This window comes from Centropristis striata, chromosome 5, assembly GCF_030273125.1.
Source record: "Centropristis striata isolate RG_2023a ecotype Rhode Island chromosome 5, C.striata_1.0, whole genome shotgun sequence".
NCBI classification, from domain to species: Eukaryota; Metazoa; Chordata; class Actinopteri; order Perciformes; family Serranidae; genus Centropristis; species Centropristis striata.
This window is the reverse complement of record NC_081521.1, coordinates 18,028,617-18,045,895: the sequence shown is the minus strand read 5'-3', so window position 1 is coordinate 18,045,895 and position 17,279 is coordinate 18,028,617. Positions and strand designations below refer to the sequence as shown.

At 39.1% G+C, this 17,279-nt stretch overlaps 1 protein-coding gene across 1 annotated transcript; it reads left to right on the top strand.

Annotated features, from left to right (window-relative positions):
* Nucleotides 1–4,224: 4,224 nt before the first annotated feature.
* Nucleotides 4,225–11,189, top strand: inavaa (innate immunity activator a). Its single transcript, XM_059333529.1, has 9 exons — nucleotides 4,225–4,314; nucleotides 4,410–4,543; nucleotides 5,670–5,792; nucleotides 5,876–6,110; nucleotides 7,192–7,245; nucleotides 7,348–7,561; nucleotides 8,300–8,443; nucleotides 9,326–9,956; nucleotides 10,515–11,189. Exons 1-9 carry the CDS (start codon nucleotides 4,251–4,253, stop codon nucleotides 10,605–10,607), a joined length of 1,692 nt encoding a protein of 563 aa, XP_059189512.1. The 5' UTR covers nucleotides 4,225–4,250; the 3' UTR covers nucleotides 10,608–11,189.
* The last annotated feature ends 6,090 nt before the right edge of the window (nucleotides 11,190–17,279 follow it).

Genomic DNA, 17,279 nt, shown 5'->3' with positions numbered 1-17,279 from the left:
TTTCATCAGCATCTTGGCAATAAACTGCAACTTTCAGTGAGATCTGCACTTTTACCCGACTCACCCACCCACTCGGCCTCCGACCACAGACTCTTGTGAAAGTCTTCAGAGAGTTATGGGGTGTAAGTGGGTAAATCCCACATTACTCTGCCTGTCTCTGATTACCGGGCTTGACGTCTTTAAGTTGAGATGGCTGCAGCAGCGTGGAGCCATGTGTCTGAGAGTGTAAAAACTCAGCACTGCTCCTTCCTGCAGCCTCATCTCCATGATCTTGGCCCCGGCGATGCTCACTCAGGCCTGAAGCCGAGTCGTCAGCAGATATTGCGCCCACAGCAGATTATTGAGGCCGGCCGGTGGATACAGGGCCTTTGTTGCCGTGTTGTTTTACTGACTGGAGCTGCCTGCGCCTCATTGTGCTCCACAGCTGCTCATAGCTGCGTCAGTTCACATGAGTTGCGGTGGTGAATGGCTCGGGCCAGTGGGACACACAATAATATCCTGTCCACCTCCGTGTCCCTCTGGTCCCTACAGGAACAAGCCCTGATAGCAATCTGCAAACATAAAGGACGAGGCAGGAGTCGAGGATTATACACAGTCGTCTTAGAAACACATTCAGTCATGTGGAGTCTGTTTTCATGTCAGAATAACAACTCTGCATCAGCTTCTCATCAGCTTCAGTTCTTCTGTCCCTGTTCAGGTCATTTCGTAGCTCAGAATCCATATAAACTTATATATATATAAATGTATATGAGTTATCAGACTACACTGTACATATTTTAAAAAATAAATTGGTAAAAAGTCTGACAGCAAAAGTTGCCATCAAATAACGGTAAACAACCATAATTTATTTTACAGATTTTTAAAGATTTCTTTAAAAATACTAATATTATACAGTAAATATATATATCTGCAGAATAACTTCTTAGTTTTCCTTTTTTTTTCATTCAATTTTAAAGTTTTACTGTAAGAAAACAAGTTTCTATTCTTTAATTTTATATTCAGCAATATGATGTGTATTTGTTTGTATTTTACATACAATTCACTGTAATTTAACAATACAATTAAGCAATTGAATATGTATTATAAGGAAAGTCAATAATGTCCCAGTATATTAATGTACAGATTTTAACACCCACTTTATGGTTAATATTTCAAATAAAAGTAATTCACCTTTTCTAATGCCATTTGCAGTTAATGCAGAAAAAACAAGAAAAACCCTATAAAACAATACAGTAAAATACTGACTGATTGAATAACCACAAAAAATACTTTATTGTGATTTATAGTTATTTTTATGCAAACAATGACAATGTGCGCACATGCCAGTTGCAAAAAAAACCAATCGGATGTCAATAAGTGGTCGCGAAAAAAACTAGCGAGCAAAAAATAAGATTTTTTCTTTATTTACTGTTGAAATGTCTTGATATTATAATAACTTGTCAGTCAGGGGTAGGCAGGTTCAGTATATACTGCCAAATTAGACATTGTTCTAAAAACAGATTAATTAGAAGTTTTCTTGTGTATTTATGCCAACTTCTGATTCATTCTGCACAAACATGTGAGACTCCAGAGAGAGAGGGTCTATATAGATATATATATAATTATCCAGATATCATATATGTTGTTTTATTTACATGATGTTGCTACAGACTGCTCTCATGCTGCACTGAATGCCGTGAGTGAAGCTAATAATATCCTGTAATCATGTTGAGTGCCTGTAAGTGTCTCTTGTGATCTGCCGGCCCTCTTCAGTGCAGTGTGGGCTGCTGGCAGACATGTGAGATCCAGAATGAATCAATTGAGCCAAAAAAATAGAAAAGGGCAGCGTGTTGTGTGTTTCATCCTGAGGCGGAGTCACCATCACAGGCCAGGTTTATATCGATCTAAAAATAGAAGTGTTTTGGTTTTAAAGTGGGGAGAAATGACAATAATAGACATGTAGACATACCCGTACGGGGTGGAAAATATTTAAACAGAAGAAGAATGTTTTGGGGGAATATACATTTTCCATTTCTGCCTTATTTCCTCAAATTTATTTCCCTGGAGCTTCAGAGAGAAAGTGATTATTTCCATTCCAAAATAGAGATCGTGCCACTTAAAGGTAACTATCGTTCCAAATATCCTCACTAATTCTGTGGAGATTTTACATCAAAAAGAAAACTCTCACAGGCCGGGATTTAAAGGTTTATCTCTGAATGTAATCTCCAATTTGTTGTTGTCATTGTTTTCCTCGTTCCTCTCCACATCTTGTTTCTTTGTGTATTGTGGGTCAGATGTTTGGTGGACAGAGCCAGCCGTAAACATGAATTGTGCTCCCGCATTAAGAAATTCTTCCACTTCAAAGAAAGGTGATTGGGAGAAATATACACTTTCCATTTCTGCCTTATTTCCTCAAATTTATTTAGCTGAAGCTTCAAAGAGAAAGTTATTCTTTCCATTACAAAAATGTCCTTATTTTGGCTTTTCTGGCAGCAACACTGAGATGTTTTGTTTCCATATTTATGGATGTTGAATGATCCAAAAAAGAGATCATGCCACTAAAAGGTAACTATCGTCCCAAATAGCGTGACTGATTCTGTGTCGATTTTACACCAAGAAGAAAAACTCTCACAGGCCGGGATTTAAATCTCTTATCTTATCTCCAATTTGTTTTTGTCATTGTTTTCCTCGTTGCTCTCCACATCTCGTTTATTTGTGTATTGTGGGTCAGATGTTTGGTGGACAGAGCGAGCCATAAACATGAATTGTGCTCGCCTGTTTTTGTTGAAAGTGTTGCAGCGTTACACAGCAGTCAGCTTGTGGTGTGATGCTGCGTGGATCAGCCCCACATTGAGACATTCTTCCACTTCAAAGCCCCTGAGGGCTGTGGACACTGGTTGAATGGGCTGTGAGGGGGGGGGTGTGTGGGGGGAACAGGTGCAGTGCATGACTGGGGTAATTCCTGCTGCCATCTGCTTTCCTTTTCGAGGGCCGGGCTCTTTAAACGCCCTCTGACACGCCTCATGGAGACACGCTCCCCTGGCCGGCCACGCCGCGCCCCGTCACCATGGCACCACGATTCGGATTAACCCCCGCACATGTGCCGAGTCAACCGTGGGGGTCTGCGTCCTTTGTGAGGGAGAAAGAGGTGGAGGAGGGCTGCATGGATAAGTGTGTGAAAGGACACTCGCCAGTCATTCACTTTTGTTAAGTAAAGCAGCAGGAGGGACTGAATGAAGCCATGTGGCCGCAGAAACACAACCTGGATTCTCTCAGTCTGCTTTTTACTAACCTGAGTTATATCTGGAGCAGAAACTGATTTTAGAGGGAAAATTCATCTACTGATAATGATTTTGGTTATTATCAAGAAAACCATGGAAAATGTCTAGATATCGGCTCTTAAATTAAACTCTTATCAGCTGTTATATTTGTCCAAACAAATGTACCTTTAGTTGTACCAGGCATTAAAATGAACAATAAATTGAAGAAAAAGGGTGGTCTAATCATTTTTTCCATGACTGAATAACCGATATCATAGCTGATTTATTTATTTATTTATTCCACTTTTTTATGTGGATTGTGCACCAATATGTGTTACATTGTCAGCCAGTTCCATACATGATAACTGAGGAAATAAAGAATAAATAATAATAAAATAAATAGCTAAATAAACAGTATTACTGTTCAATGTCAGGCAATTGCTGACTATTTAAAAAAACCAAAACATTTAATTCATTAATTAATAAGCATTTACACAGATATCGGACGATAATATCTGTCAACTGAAATATCTGTCGGGCCCTGCTTTCTAGTCTAGTTTTTACTTATATTATGGCAGATATAGTAATTTCTTTTGAGTTGGAATGAAAATCAACCTTTTTTATGTGTGTTTTTAACCACTTTGCAGAGCTACTTGCTAACGTTAAGGTTAATTGAATAATATTTACATTGTCAGCCAATTTTATACATGATAACTGAGAAAATAAAGAATAAATAGGAATAAAATAAATAGCTAAATAAACATTATTACTGTTCAGTTTCAGGTAATTGCTGACTTTAAAAAACCCCCCACAAAAAACACATAATTTCTAAATCACTCCAAGCTACATTTTCTGCATTATATATTGTATCAGACAGCATTTACACAGATATCGGCCTATAATATCTGTCAACTGAAATATCTGTCAAGCTCTACTTTCTAGTCTAGTTCTAATAATCTGAGTTCTGTCTTTTCAGGTTCTTCTACAAAGTCCAGCCAGCAGAGAGTCGAGATGACGGCCATCGAGAGCAAAGAGGAGATCAGCGACACTGACAGTGGGATTATCGTTCATTCTGGTAAGAATATCGCCACAAAACTAGCGGTGGGAGAAGTATTCAGATTACTTTACTGCAGTAAAAGTGAAAAGTGTGATGTTGTGTATTGTGTGCAGGTCCCGACAGCCCCACGTCTCCGGTCAAGGACCTGACCACGCACACCCGAGCCCTGAAGCTGAAGCACCAGTCTCTGGAGGAGCGTCTGGAGCTCTGCCTGCTGGAGCTCCGCAAGCTCTGCATCCGCGAGGCCGTGAGTCGACATATTATTCTGTGCTTTGATCAGTGATAAGGAGCTTTGTTATCAACCAATCAGACTGTTTCCTAAAGCACAGGAAGTGCTTTAGGAATAACTTCATAATAGTGGTAATGAGAACAGCATTCAATAATAATTAAAAACAAGAACTGAAGAACCTGTACCAAGAGGTTAAATAAAAAAATTGAAACAATAAATAATTAAATAGATAAAAATAAACAATGATTTAAATAATATTAATAAATCCTTATATGCTTATTATTATATTATATAAGTAAAACTAAACTAAAAAGTAAAATACAGTAAATAATTAAACAGCTAAAAATATGTAAATACATACATGAATTATTATTATTATTATTATTATTATTATTTTAATATCCAATTAAAGGCTACACTAAAATAGTAAAATACAGTGAATCATTAAACAAAAATACAAATAAAATCATAATAACACTATGAATTAAGTAAAATACAGTAAATAATTAGACGGATAAAAATAAAAATAAATACATAAATTATAAAACCTGATAAAAGACTACACTAAAAAAGTAAAATATAGTACATAATTACAGATACAAATAAATACATATTATTAATTACACTAGACTTAAGAAAATGTAATTCAAATACAATCACAATAATAATTGTTATATTTGTTATAATTAAACCCAACTAAAGACTACACTAAAAAGTAAAATACAGAAAATAATAATAATACATACAAATACAAATAAAAGCATAACAATGATAATAATTATTATAATTATAAAACTAGTTATGTCTACACTAAAAAAGTAAAATACAGTAAAATAATAGATACAAATAGAATATAATTACAAATAATTATTGTTATAATAAAACCTAATTTGTGTCTACACTAAAATAAAATAATACAGTAAATAATTAGACAGATATGAAATGAAATAAAGCTCCATTTCAGGCCAGAATAAAACAGTTAAAGACAATAAATGATTAGATACAGATTTATTAAAAGCCAATAAGTAAATAAATAGACATTTAAAACTCAGTTAAAAGCCAGACTGAAAATCTAATTATCTGAGTGGTTTTGATTTCATTTTGTCTGTATGAGTCACATAAACACTTTTCTTTGCACTGACAGGAGCTGACAGGTAAACTGCCCTCTGACTATCCTCTGATGCCCGAGGAGAAGCTGCCCCGGATCAGGAGGAGGATCGGAGCTTCCTTCAAGCTCGACGAGGGTCTGATCCACCTGGACAAACAGGTACGGGCCTCAGTCTGCATCTAACAACAGGCATTACAAGCATTCAGCTCAAACTAAATGTCATTATTCGTGTCTTACTCTAGGACTCTGAGCTGCAAGTGCTTGAAACCGACTTGGCTCTTCAGCGGCAGATTTACGAGGCGGCCCGCAAACTCTCCCTGGAGGGCAACCTCAGCAAACCACAGAAGAAGAGCCGGCTGCAGCAGTGCAAGAGGGAGGAGAAGAAGGTGAAGGACCTGCAGGAGGCTGTGTTCCAGCAGCGCGTCAAGAGCGAGTGCAACTCCCCGTGCATTAGCGTCTCCAACAACCAGAGCAAAGGTTAGTGTCACTGCTGCCCTCTGCAGGCCGGACTCTGCACTGCACCCATGAACACACAGAAGGTAAAGAAAGCCGTGCTGCAGGTTCTTTTTCTCCCTCCGAGCTGGATTCTGTGATAATGCAATCTATAATGCCGGCTTCCAAGTTGCCAACAGTGATAAAATCCTCAAAAAAAAAAGTCTGGAAACGTTATTTTGGTCAATTATTTCTCCACTTTAATAATACTTATTGTATTATATATTGTTGGACAGCCTGAGTAGTCATCTTTACAACGAGGTACATTGTGCTTCTGTGGAATGAGAAACATGTGTCCATAGCTCCCTGAAAAATGTGCCTAAATTCCCTGCAATATTCTCCAGTTGGTGTTCACTCTTGTTTTGAGTTGCTTAGTGGATTGACCGATTGCAGTCTCCCAAAGTAATAAGAAAAAACAACACCTCCTCCTCATGCTGGTCACCAACCTGGCCACATTTTTAGGTGCCAATCAGGTCTCACACCTGCAGCACTTAAAAAAGAATGAACACCAACGGGAGAATGCTGCAGGGAATTTTGGCACATTTTGTTTTGGACACTACGGACACATTTAGCTGTGTTACTCATTCCACAAATGCACAATCTTTAAAAGTTGTACCTGGTTGTCAAGGTGACTAATTGGGCTGTCCAACGATATAAATTACAACACCAATTGGTATTATTAAATGGGAGAAATAATTGACCAAAGTAATACGTTTCCAAACTTTTTTTGAGGAGTTACAAAAAGTGGGGAAAAAACCCAAAACACTCGATGCACAATAACAATATATAATAATGCCACAACAAAGCATACATCTCATAAAAACATGTGAGAATATGCTACATAGAGCTTGATTTCTTGCCTTCTTAATGTGTTTGAGAGCATCAAAACAAAAGGTTAAAGATCCACCTTTCTCTTCGTCCAAACTTTTGATTGCGATGACTTTTTACTTGCTGCCAAAAGTCTAAAGGTTTGCATCCCTCCTCTGTCTCAAAACGAAGTGTGTCCCATGTAAAGAGTCAGAGCTCAGGCTGATGCCACTTTAACACGCTTGCTGTATTTGTGCAGATCTGTGCCTGTCTGATGACAGCTCTCTGTCTGACGTGGTGGCCCTGGATGATGGTGAGTACATTTATACTTATCAACTTGGATTTAGACATGTAGAAGCCTGAAGAAGCCTGAATCAGAAGGATGGTGTTTGATGGTCTGTGTTTTCCTCTGCAGACGTGGACTCGTCCAGCCCTCTCTCTCCTCCGGTGCTGGGCTCTTCCTACTCGGACCCCCTGCAGCTGTCAGTCAGCAGCCTCCAGTCATCCAGTCAGCTCAGCGTGAAGTATGAGCGCTCTCCCATCCAGAACTCACCGTGGAAAGAGTCCAGCCTGGATCAGCCGTACCAGAAGAACACAAACTGTCAGTCTTCATGCAGCAGCAGGTCAAGGTAGGAGTCGATGTTCCACTCTGTTTCCAACAGGCGGAATCACTGCACGTCCTGCTCCACTCCACCGTTAGTACCAGATACCTTTCCTTTATGTCACTGCAACATATACAATCTATATGAATCTATAAGTCCTGCAGCTCTATGGAATCAGCACAATCATTGCTAGAAGTGGGAACAACTCAAACATGTCTTTGAGCAGAATAACACAGTTAGAATGACAGAAATCAGAAAAAAAGACAAATTTCTGATAACTTTTTTTACAAACACACCACAAGTGTCACAAATATTGAGGGAAAAAATTGTGTCGCCACATATTGTACATATTGAAGTTTTATCATGTTTCTAGCCTCTGTTCTCTCTGCTCTGTGTAAACAGCCTCTCCTGTCCTCTCCTCTCTGATATGAATATATCTGAGAGACATATAATATATGTGAATATTTGTCACGTGACCGTTGGTCTCAGCAGAATCAATCTGACAGAAATATCACAATTTTAAGCTTTGTTTTGGTCACTTTTTCTAACGGAAACTTTTGTAACCCATGATTTGTTCAAGGACTGTTGGAAAGTTCAGATTCCGATGATAACGCCTGTTTTTACAGTTTCTTTCTATGATAAATGGTGTATATTTGGCGACCCTTTTGGAGTTGAGCTGAGTACAGCGGTGCCATACCAGTGTTTATGTCTCACAGGATCTATTTCTTATCTCATATTTTTTCTCTCTGTCTCTCTTGTGTGCAGCAGTCCAGCAGGAGCCCAGCTGTCAGAGAGCATCATCCCTCTGTCTCAGTTCATAAAGAACGCTGCCCTGCGTCAGAACCACTCCACCAGCGCTCCCTCCACCCCGGAGCTGCACGTCCGCCGGCAATACTCCCAGTCCTTCAGGTACGCACGACGTCACATCCAAAGATTCAGACACTAACGCACAAACAGCATAACAACATATTAGTGCTGGACGACACAACCTCAGATCAATATCACCATTAATTGAACATTTTACCTCCATTACGATTAATGAACGATTATTTTGAATTTTGTCCTCATAGTTCCTCTGTTTTGAGTACAAGCAGCTCGAGTTGTTTGAGGTTTTCGTTTTTTCCCCACTTCCATACAAATGTGTAAAGGAGCCAGTCCATTAATACAAAGAAAAGATATCAAAATACAAAAAAAATGAGTTTGCATATAGAGAATTGTCAACCCAAACATTTCAACAAACACAAAAAAAACAGACTAACATGACATACAAGACCGCACAAATAATAAAACACAAGATAATACGTAATAATAATAATAACAATGATAATAAATATAAAATAAATGAATATAAAATAATAAAAATAAAATGTATGTGTATATATATATAAAGTAGTAGTAACAGTAATAACAATAACAAAGGATATAAATAATATAAATAAATAATCCATATAAAAAGGATATGTTAAATACTAATAGTATCCATAATAATAATAAAATAAAAGTCCAATAAATAAATATAAATAAATAGATAAAAAATAACAAAGAAAATACAAATAATAAAAAGAAAAGAAAAATAAATAAATATACATTAAAAAAAACCCATAATATAATAAATAAATAATAATAAAAAAATAATAAAAATGTATTAGTTATAGAAACATAGGTTCTGTATTTAAGACACGTGACTCTGCCCTGAAAAGAATCAAAATAAGATTACATCAGTTAGAGGTTCTGAATGCCCTACAATATCTGTATTATAAATTCATAATTTCTCATCATATGTCTCCTCAGACTTCCCAAAACTAAGCCGGCTGCTGACGTGGAGCGCCTCAGCTCAGAGAATCGAGGGCGAGCCCGGCTGCCCCAGCGGCGCTGCGCTGCCGACTTCATGCTGCGTTCTCCGGAGTTCTCCCCGCTGCGGCCTTACCAGTCCAGCTCAGAGGACAGCAGCTCGGAGCACTCGTCCTCCTCCTACATCAGCTCTCCTGGCAGGGACAGACCCACCGAGATCCCCAAGCTCCACCCGCCGCCTTACGGTTTCCACTTCGGAGCACAGAAGAAAGGGCTCGCCAGCTTCGCCGGCCCACACAAGAACAACAGCCCCGGCTACGTGACGACGCTGGCAGAGGACGGCCCGCTGTCCCCTCAGGAGCAGGACATGGGGAAGTGCCTACTGTCCCCTACCCCCCAGCAGGGACAACTGCAGGAGGGAGCGCTGTCCCCGAGGGGGATCCTGAAGGCCCCCCCTCCCTACACCAGGTTGGTGCGGACGCCCTCGCTGAAGGAGTACCCCAACCACGCCATCCGGCTGATGCCGCGGGAGATGGTGTCTGAGGAGCTGAAGTCCTGGCACCAGAGGAACCAGCTGCAGAAGCAGAGCGTGATGAGCCCCACCTCCCCCCACCTGCCCCCCTTCAACCAGGTCAGCACTGGTCCACTGGGGCAAGAGTCTAAGGCAGGGAGGAAAACATGCTAGATAGGCAGACGGAGAGACAGACAGACAGACAGACAGACAAACAGACAGACAGACAGACAGACAGAGAGGAGGACAAAGAGACAGACAGACAGACAGAGAGGAGGACAAAGAGACAGACAGACAGACAGACACACAGACAGACAGAGAGGAGGACAAAGAGACAGACAGACAGGAGGACAGACAGATAGACAGAGAGGGAGACAGACAGACAGACAGGCAGGCAGACAGGCAGACGGACAGACAGGAGGACAGACAGACAGACAAGAGGAAAGACAGACAGACAGAGAGGGAGACAGACGTCATTGATCCCAAACTGGGAAATTACTGAAAAAGTGATAAAAGTTAAAGACACCAAACAAATTCTCGCATTTTAGAAGCTGTAACTGTCGCCTTTTTTCTTGGAAAATGACCAAAACTATGAGTCAAGTTATTCTATCAGATCAATGATATATTAATGTGCAGGATGCATGAGACGAACACTGATTTCATTACTTTTTTCTGCAGGCATCGGGTAACTTGGTCCTCCAGCGCGCTGCAGACGGGACTCCGGTGCAGTGGTTCATTGCTAAGGACGCTGAGATCGTGAGCCAGGTGTGACTGAGAGCTCTGAGTGTATTTATAATATCCTCTCTGTATTTATTATTCTCTCTCTGTGAGACCCCCCCGCTGAGCACATTTCTCTCTCGTCTTTTAATTTAAAACTTAATGTAAGGTGCTATGCCAGTTTATTTATTTTAAATTGTTTTCTAACAGATGTTTCTAAAGTTCCTGAGGTGAATTTAGGTTCATACGACAGATTTGTGGTTTCAAGAACTTCTTTGTGTCTGGAACACATTTTGCACATGAAATCCATCTACAGTAGTTTTCAAATTCCCCATTCCTAATATAATATTTTATGTTATACTTTATTTATGTTTCCCCCCTGCAACATGAAGACTTCTTACTAACATGTTACACCTTTCTTTACATATATATAAATAGTTAAAATATAACATCTAGCCATGATGTGAAGTGAGCTGAACCTTAACGTTTGCTATTTACTGTTGATAATGAATCACTGAGGCCTTGGACGGTGGTTTGATAAATGTTTTCACTGCAGTATGGAGTTTTCTTACTAACCAAGTGATTGTATCAGTTTTGATATGTTTTGTATATTTATAATAAAAACAACTCAGCTGAAAGTGAAGCTTGTGGATTTGTTTGTATGTAGCAACATTTAGCTGACAGATTTAGTTACTTTTTAGGCCAGGGTGTAACATGAAAAACATGATAAATTTAAAATAATTATGCATGTTTATAAATTAAACCACATAAAGTATATTAAATAGTTAAAATGAGCCCTACCTAACAGTGAAATGCTGCTCAACATCATTTTGACTGTGTAAATACCAAATATTTTCTTTGACAAGGATTAAAGGAATTACCTTAACCCTCTGACCCCACTAGTGGGATTAAAATGTTTTCTTTAAAGAATCACCACAAATACAGTTTATCATAGAAAGAAACTGTAAAAACAGGCATTATTATCTGGATCTAAACTTTCCGACAGTTTTTGAACGGATCATAGGTTTTTGAAAGCTTCTGTTATAAAAAGTGACAAAACTTGTGATAAAATGTTGATATTTGTGTCAGAATCTCTTTATTCTACATGTGTCATTTAAAATAAAGTGTTTGCACTAACCAGATCCTGATAAAAACATTAAATTCTGCTCCTCAGAGACACTGTGAAGACATGATTGATTCTGCTGAGAGCAACAGTCACGTGACAAATATTCACTGAAAATCTATTTACACAGAGCAGAGAGGAGAGGACAGGAAAGGCTGAAAAACAATATGACAATACTTCAGTATTTTTCCCAATATTTATGACACTTATGGGCACTTTTAAAAGTGTTTGTATATAAATTCCATTTCATTCCAATTTTAAAAAATATATTTTTCAGAGAATTCAACTTGTTTTTCTCTTTTTTATGATTTCTGTCATTCTAACTGTGTTATTCTGTACAAAGACATGTTTGAGTTGTTCCCACTTCTAGTCATGATTGTGCTGATTCCATAGAGCTGCAGGACTTATAGATTCATATAGATTTTATATATTGCAGTGAAATACAAGGACACAGTGAGTAAAATGTACATAGAGCAAAAAACGCCCTGAAATGCCCTGTTGGGGCTTACATAAATGCATCAACAATAATATATTTAGAATATATAAAACAATCTGAGTGGGTCGATTCTGAGCGAGTACTTTTACTTTTGATACTTTAAGTTCATTTTGATGCTGATACTTTTGTACTTTTACTTCAGTAAAGGATCTGAATACTTCTTTCACCGCTGCTTTTCAGAAGGTATTTTCTGAGATAAAACACTAGAAAGTATTTCAAAAGATAAAATGTTTTATATTCATCAACAAACAGTGATAGAGGTGATAGAGGTGATTGAGCTGGCAGTGCGTTCAGGGCTCAAGCTCTTCGTTCTGGAGCTTCCACAGGACGTAAGTGAACGTGGCGACACAGAGGAGCACCAGCAGGTAGGTGGCGAGCAGCGCCCAGCGGCAGCGATGCAGCCAGAGGGGCGGAGGACGACGTCTCCACAGAGAGCTACACCTGAGGACAGAGACCGTCAGCCAGCTTTCATCCAGACAGAGATTCATCACTTTTCAAACAAATGTTGACTCACATGTTCGCAGAAAGCCGTCTGTAAATATTCATAGTCCTTTTCTCCTTGTCTGCTTTTTTCTTCGATAGTGCAGCTTTGCTCTTGTGTCTCTGTCGCAGACTTTCCAGAGGAGAACTGAAACACAGAGTCACATCACACACAGGACTTGCTGTTTAATACGTCAAAATCATTTCAGTCACAGAATATAGAGATTAAAATATTTACACACGATTAACCCTCTGAACCCAAAATGAGCTGTTTCAGAGCGTTTTTTTGCTCTTTTTCAATTTTACTCTCTATGTCCTTGTATTTCACTACAATATATAAAATCTATATAAATCTATAAATCCTGCAGCTCTATGGAATCAGCACAACCATGGCTAGAAGTGGGAACAACTCAAACATGTCTATGTGCAGAATAACACAGTTAGAAGGACAGAAATCAGGGGGAAAAAAAGAAAGTTTCTGATCAATTCTTTTTTAAATATTTGAATGAAATGGAATTTTATGTATCAACTGCCTCTCTGCTCTGTGTAAAAAGCCTCTCCTGTCCTCTCCTCTCGGCTATGTGTAAACAGATTTTCAGTGAATATTTGTCACGTGACCGTTGGTCTCAGCAGAATCAATCATGTCTTCTGAGGAGCAGAATTTAATGTTTTTAACACGATCTGAATAAAGAGATTCTGACACAAATATCAACATTTTAAGCTTAGTTTTGGTCACTTTTTCTAACAGGAACTTTCATAACCTATGATCCGTTCAAGGACTGTCAGAAAGTTCAAATTCCAAAGATAATTCCTGTTTTTACAGTTTCTTTCTACGATAAACGGTACATTTTTGGTAATCTTTTAAAGAAAACATGTTTCAACCCCCCCCCAGCCAGTTCAGAGGGTTCTTGTAAAAGAACTGATTGTTCTAGAGAAGATTTGGTGTTTAACTGCAGGCTATGGTATAATGTGGTGTTTGTGTTTGTGTCTCCATACTCTTTGTTTGATGTCTTTCTGGTGGCTGGTTGTTTTGGCGGGAGGCACTCTGGCTTTGGGCTCGGAGGTGGAGGAGCAGCTGGAGCCTCTGACAGAGCTTCATCTGGATCCACAGGCCTGAAAACACACATGGAGAAAATCAGACAATGTACACTTACTGTTTAAAGCGTGATCTTTGAGTTTCTTGTTGACCTGTTGTCCAGTGAGTATTCGTCGTCCCTGGTGGTGGCAGAGCTGCAGGACTCGCAGGTGAAGGGCGGAGACGAGTTGTCAAGGAAGGAATCCTTGCTGAAGGACCTGCAAGGAGCGGCTCGCTGAGTCAGCTCTCTCTTTATCTTCTCCTGCAGAGGCTGGAAGGAGACACTTATTCTGGTTTCTGGATGAAAACACCTTTCACCCTCTGAACCCCTGAAACTCATGATTTCTTGAAAAAATCGCCAAAATTACAGTTTATCGCAGAAAGAAACTGTAAAAACAGGCATTATCATCTAAATTTGAACTTTCATACGGTCTTTGAACAGATCATAAGTTGCGAAAGTTTCTGTTTGGAAAAAGTGACCAAAACTTAAAATGTTGATATTTGTGTGAGGCTGTTTACACAGAGCAGAGAGGAGAGGACAGGAGAGGCTGGAAAACATGACAATACTGTAGAATATGTTAGAATATGTAGAGTTTAAAAAATATATATTTATGACACTTGTGGGCACTTGGAAAAGTGCTGAATATATAAATTATTTTTTATTCCAATTTCAAAAAATAAAAAAAAGTTTATGAGAGGAATTCCACTTTTTTAAATGATTTCTGTCATTCTAACTGTGTTATTCTGCACATAGACATGTTTGAGTTTTTGATTGTGCTGATTCCATAGAGATGCAGGACTTATAGATTTATAGAGATTTTATATGTTGTAGTGAAATACAAGGACACAGTGAGTAAAATGTAAAAAGAGCAAAAAACACCCTGAAACAGCTCGTTGGGGTTCAGAGGGTTAATGAAAGTCTGCTACAGAAACCTATTTACCTGGATTAAGGACATGCTGACTCGGCGGCGGCCGGTGTTCTGAAAGAAGATAAATACAGGTTGAAGTGGTGGAAAAGCAGCTGTACCCGTATCAGACGGTGCAATAAGAGAAACATCTGCATACCTGCAGGGAGCTTCTCTTTCTGCCGTCACTTTCCTCTGGATCTGGAACAAGAGAGTCAGTCAGATGTTGCACATTGCAGCAGAACGGGTCATGAGACAGTATGAGAGACCTGGTGACACTCGCGGCTCGGGGTTCTGCTGCTGCAGCGTCTTCTTGGCCTCCTCCAGCTCTGCTGAGTTTCTGTCCTGTCGTCTCCTCAGATTCTCCACGTGAGCCACCATGAGCTCCACCGCACGGCTCACCCGAGCCTCCTGCAAGAGACATAGAAATATCATGTAAAACAAACAAAAAAGTGTCTGTTTTTAACAGCTTTAATGTGCAATAACAACATGTTATAGATCATCATTGAGGCACTGTAATGGACAAATAAAGAGAGATTTAGTTTGTCAGCTTGGTTGATGTATATGCACCAAACCCCATTCACAAAAACACCTCACAGTAGCACAGGAGGCTCGATCAGTTAGTTTGTTAGTTTAATGTTTTAAAGGATCAGTTTTTATCTCTACTGTAGGCAATAAACTATGGATCTGTGCCTCATACACCCCACTTCAATACATCCAAACTAGTCCATTAATGGACTTTAATGATGTGCATTTAAAATTTCTGATTGAACTAATTGTGAATATCGTCAGTGCTTCCCCATCACTCAACCTAATACTGCGTTTTCCAGTTTAATTTGCAGGATATCTTAAGGATTAATAAAGTGAAAATATTCATTTTTTCACAAGGAAACATCAGAAATCAGCGATAAGTTAGAAAAGCTCAACATATTTATAATTTATAAGAAATCTACTTGTATAATTTCTCTCATTTTGTGACTCTCTGCAGTTATTCTGGTACCCAATTTCTGGTTGTAAAATGTAAATAGTTCAATATTTATAGCATGTGGAGACACAATTTCCCCCCAACATTTGTGACACTTGGAAAAGTGTTGTAGATATAAATTCTATTTAATTCCAATTTTAAAAAATGATTAATCAGAGAGATTCAACTTGTGTTTTTTTGTTTTTTCTGATTTCTGTCTTTCTGACTGTGTTATTTTGCACAAAAGACATGTTAGGGTTGTTTCCACTTAGCCATGATTGTGCTGATTGGAAAATAAAAGAGGATGACAGGAGCCTCGGTGTACCTGGTGTACAGCGCCGAGCACCTCCGCCGTGTTGGAGATTCTCTCCACAGTCCCCCCGAGGATGTCCAGAGACAGCTGCAGCTTCTGCAGGATCTTACTGCGCTTACTGTCCAGACACAGGCCCTTCAGCGCCTGAAACACGCACACACACACACACACATACACACACACACATGTGCACCTGCTCTCTGGTGGCGCCTTCAGAGCTTATTTCACATTGTGTGTCTTTTACTGCACCTCCAGCGTCTCCCGGCCTCGGCTCAGCTCCAGCTGCACATTCTCCTCGGCCAGGTTGCGGGCGTGCTCCTCCGCCTGCAGACGCTGCTTCAGGGTGTACTGGTCGCAGCGGAAGGCCAGCGTGATCTGGGAGAAGGCCGTCTGAGACAACAGCAGGCTTTCAGTCAGAGGAGACAATCACGATGCGGTATTATCCCGACACTTCACGATACGATTTTATTGCGATTTGCGATATGGTGAGTATTGCGATACAATATATTGTGATTTAACTGTTTAACCTTCCTCTTAAGTTAGCTTTCTGTTACCATCCCTGAATTAAATGATTCATAAAATACCCTCAAAACAATTATTTATCATCCAATTTGTTTCTTACCTCTTGGTTATCTTGTTAGAATTCCTAATCCATGAAAAGATTAGTTTTAATATTTTTGGTGTGGGCTTTTCTTTTGACAGCAAACCCCTCATTTCAATTTTAAAAATGGTTAAATGAACCTCAAGAGAATTATATAAATAAATAAAACGTCATTATGTTACCTGACTATTACTGAGGGGTATAGGAAGACATCTCTCAAATAAATTTGCTTTATTTATTTTTTAAAAATGTAATATTATTAACATCTATGGTGGGTCAATTTTGACCTCTATATATTTACTTCTTTTTTAAAAAAAAATAGAAATAAAATAGAACAAATATGAAATGAAAAGCAGAATAAGTAATAATAACCGAACACAAGGGGAAGGTTAACTGCATTTTGTGTCTACAAAATTCAATTCAATCAAGAATTGTTTTGTCAAATAACAGAAAATTGTCAGTTCTGAATTGGGAGGCAGCCATGTATGTGAAGAGGAGACTTGTGGGAACCAGAGAGACGATTTTATTGAGATAGCATGACGTCAGAGTTCACATGACCGCTCTGAAAATCACCATGAAACATAAGAAAAGCCGAACTTTGCAGGGTTATGTCGACAACTTCCCAACACGATAACATGGTGCCTATAGATTCCTTACATCTTCTAGTTTCATATGGTACCAGTATCTCTAGTATATTCCTAATAGTGAGCCCGCTGTTTTTCGTAGTTGGAGCACTAAATATCGATACTTGGCGCCATGAATCGCTATA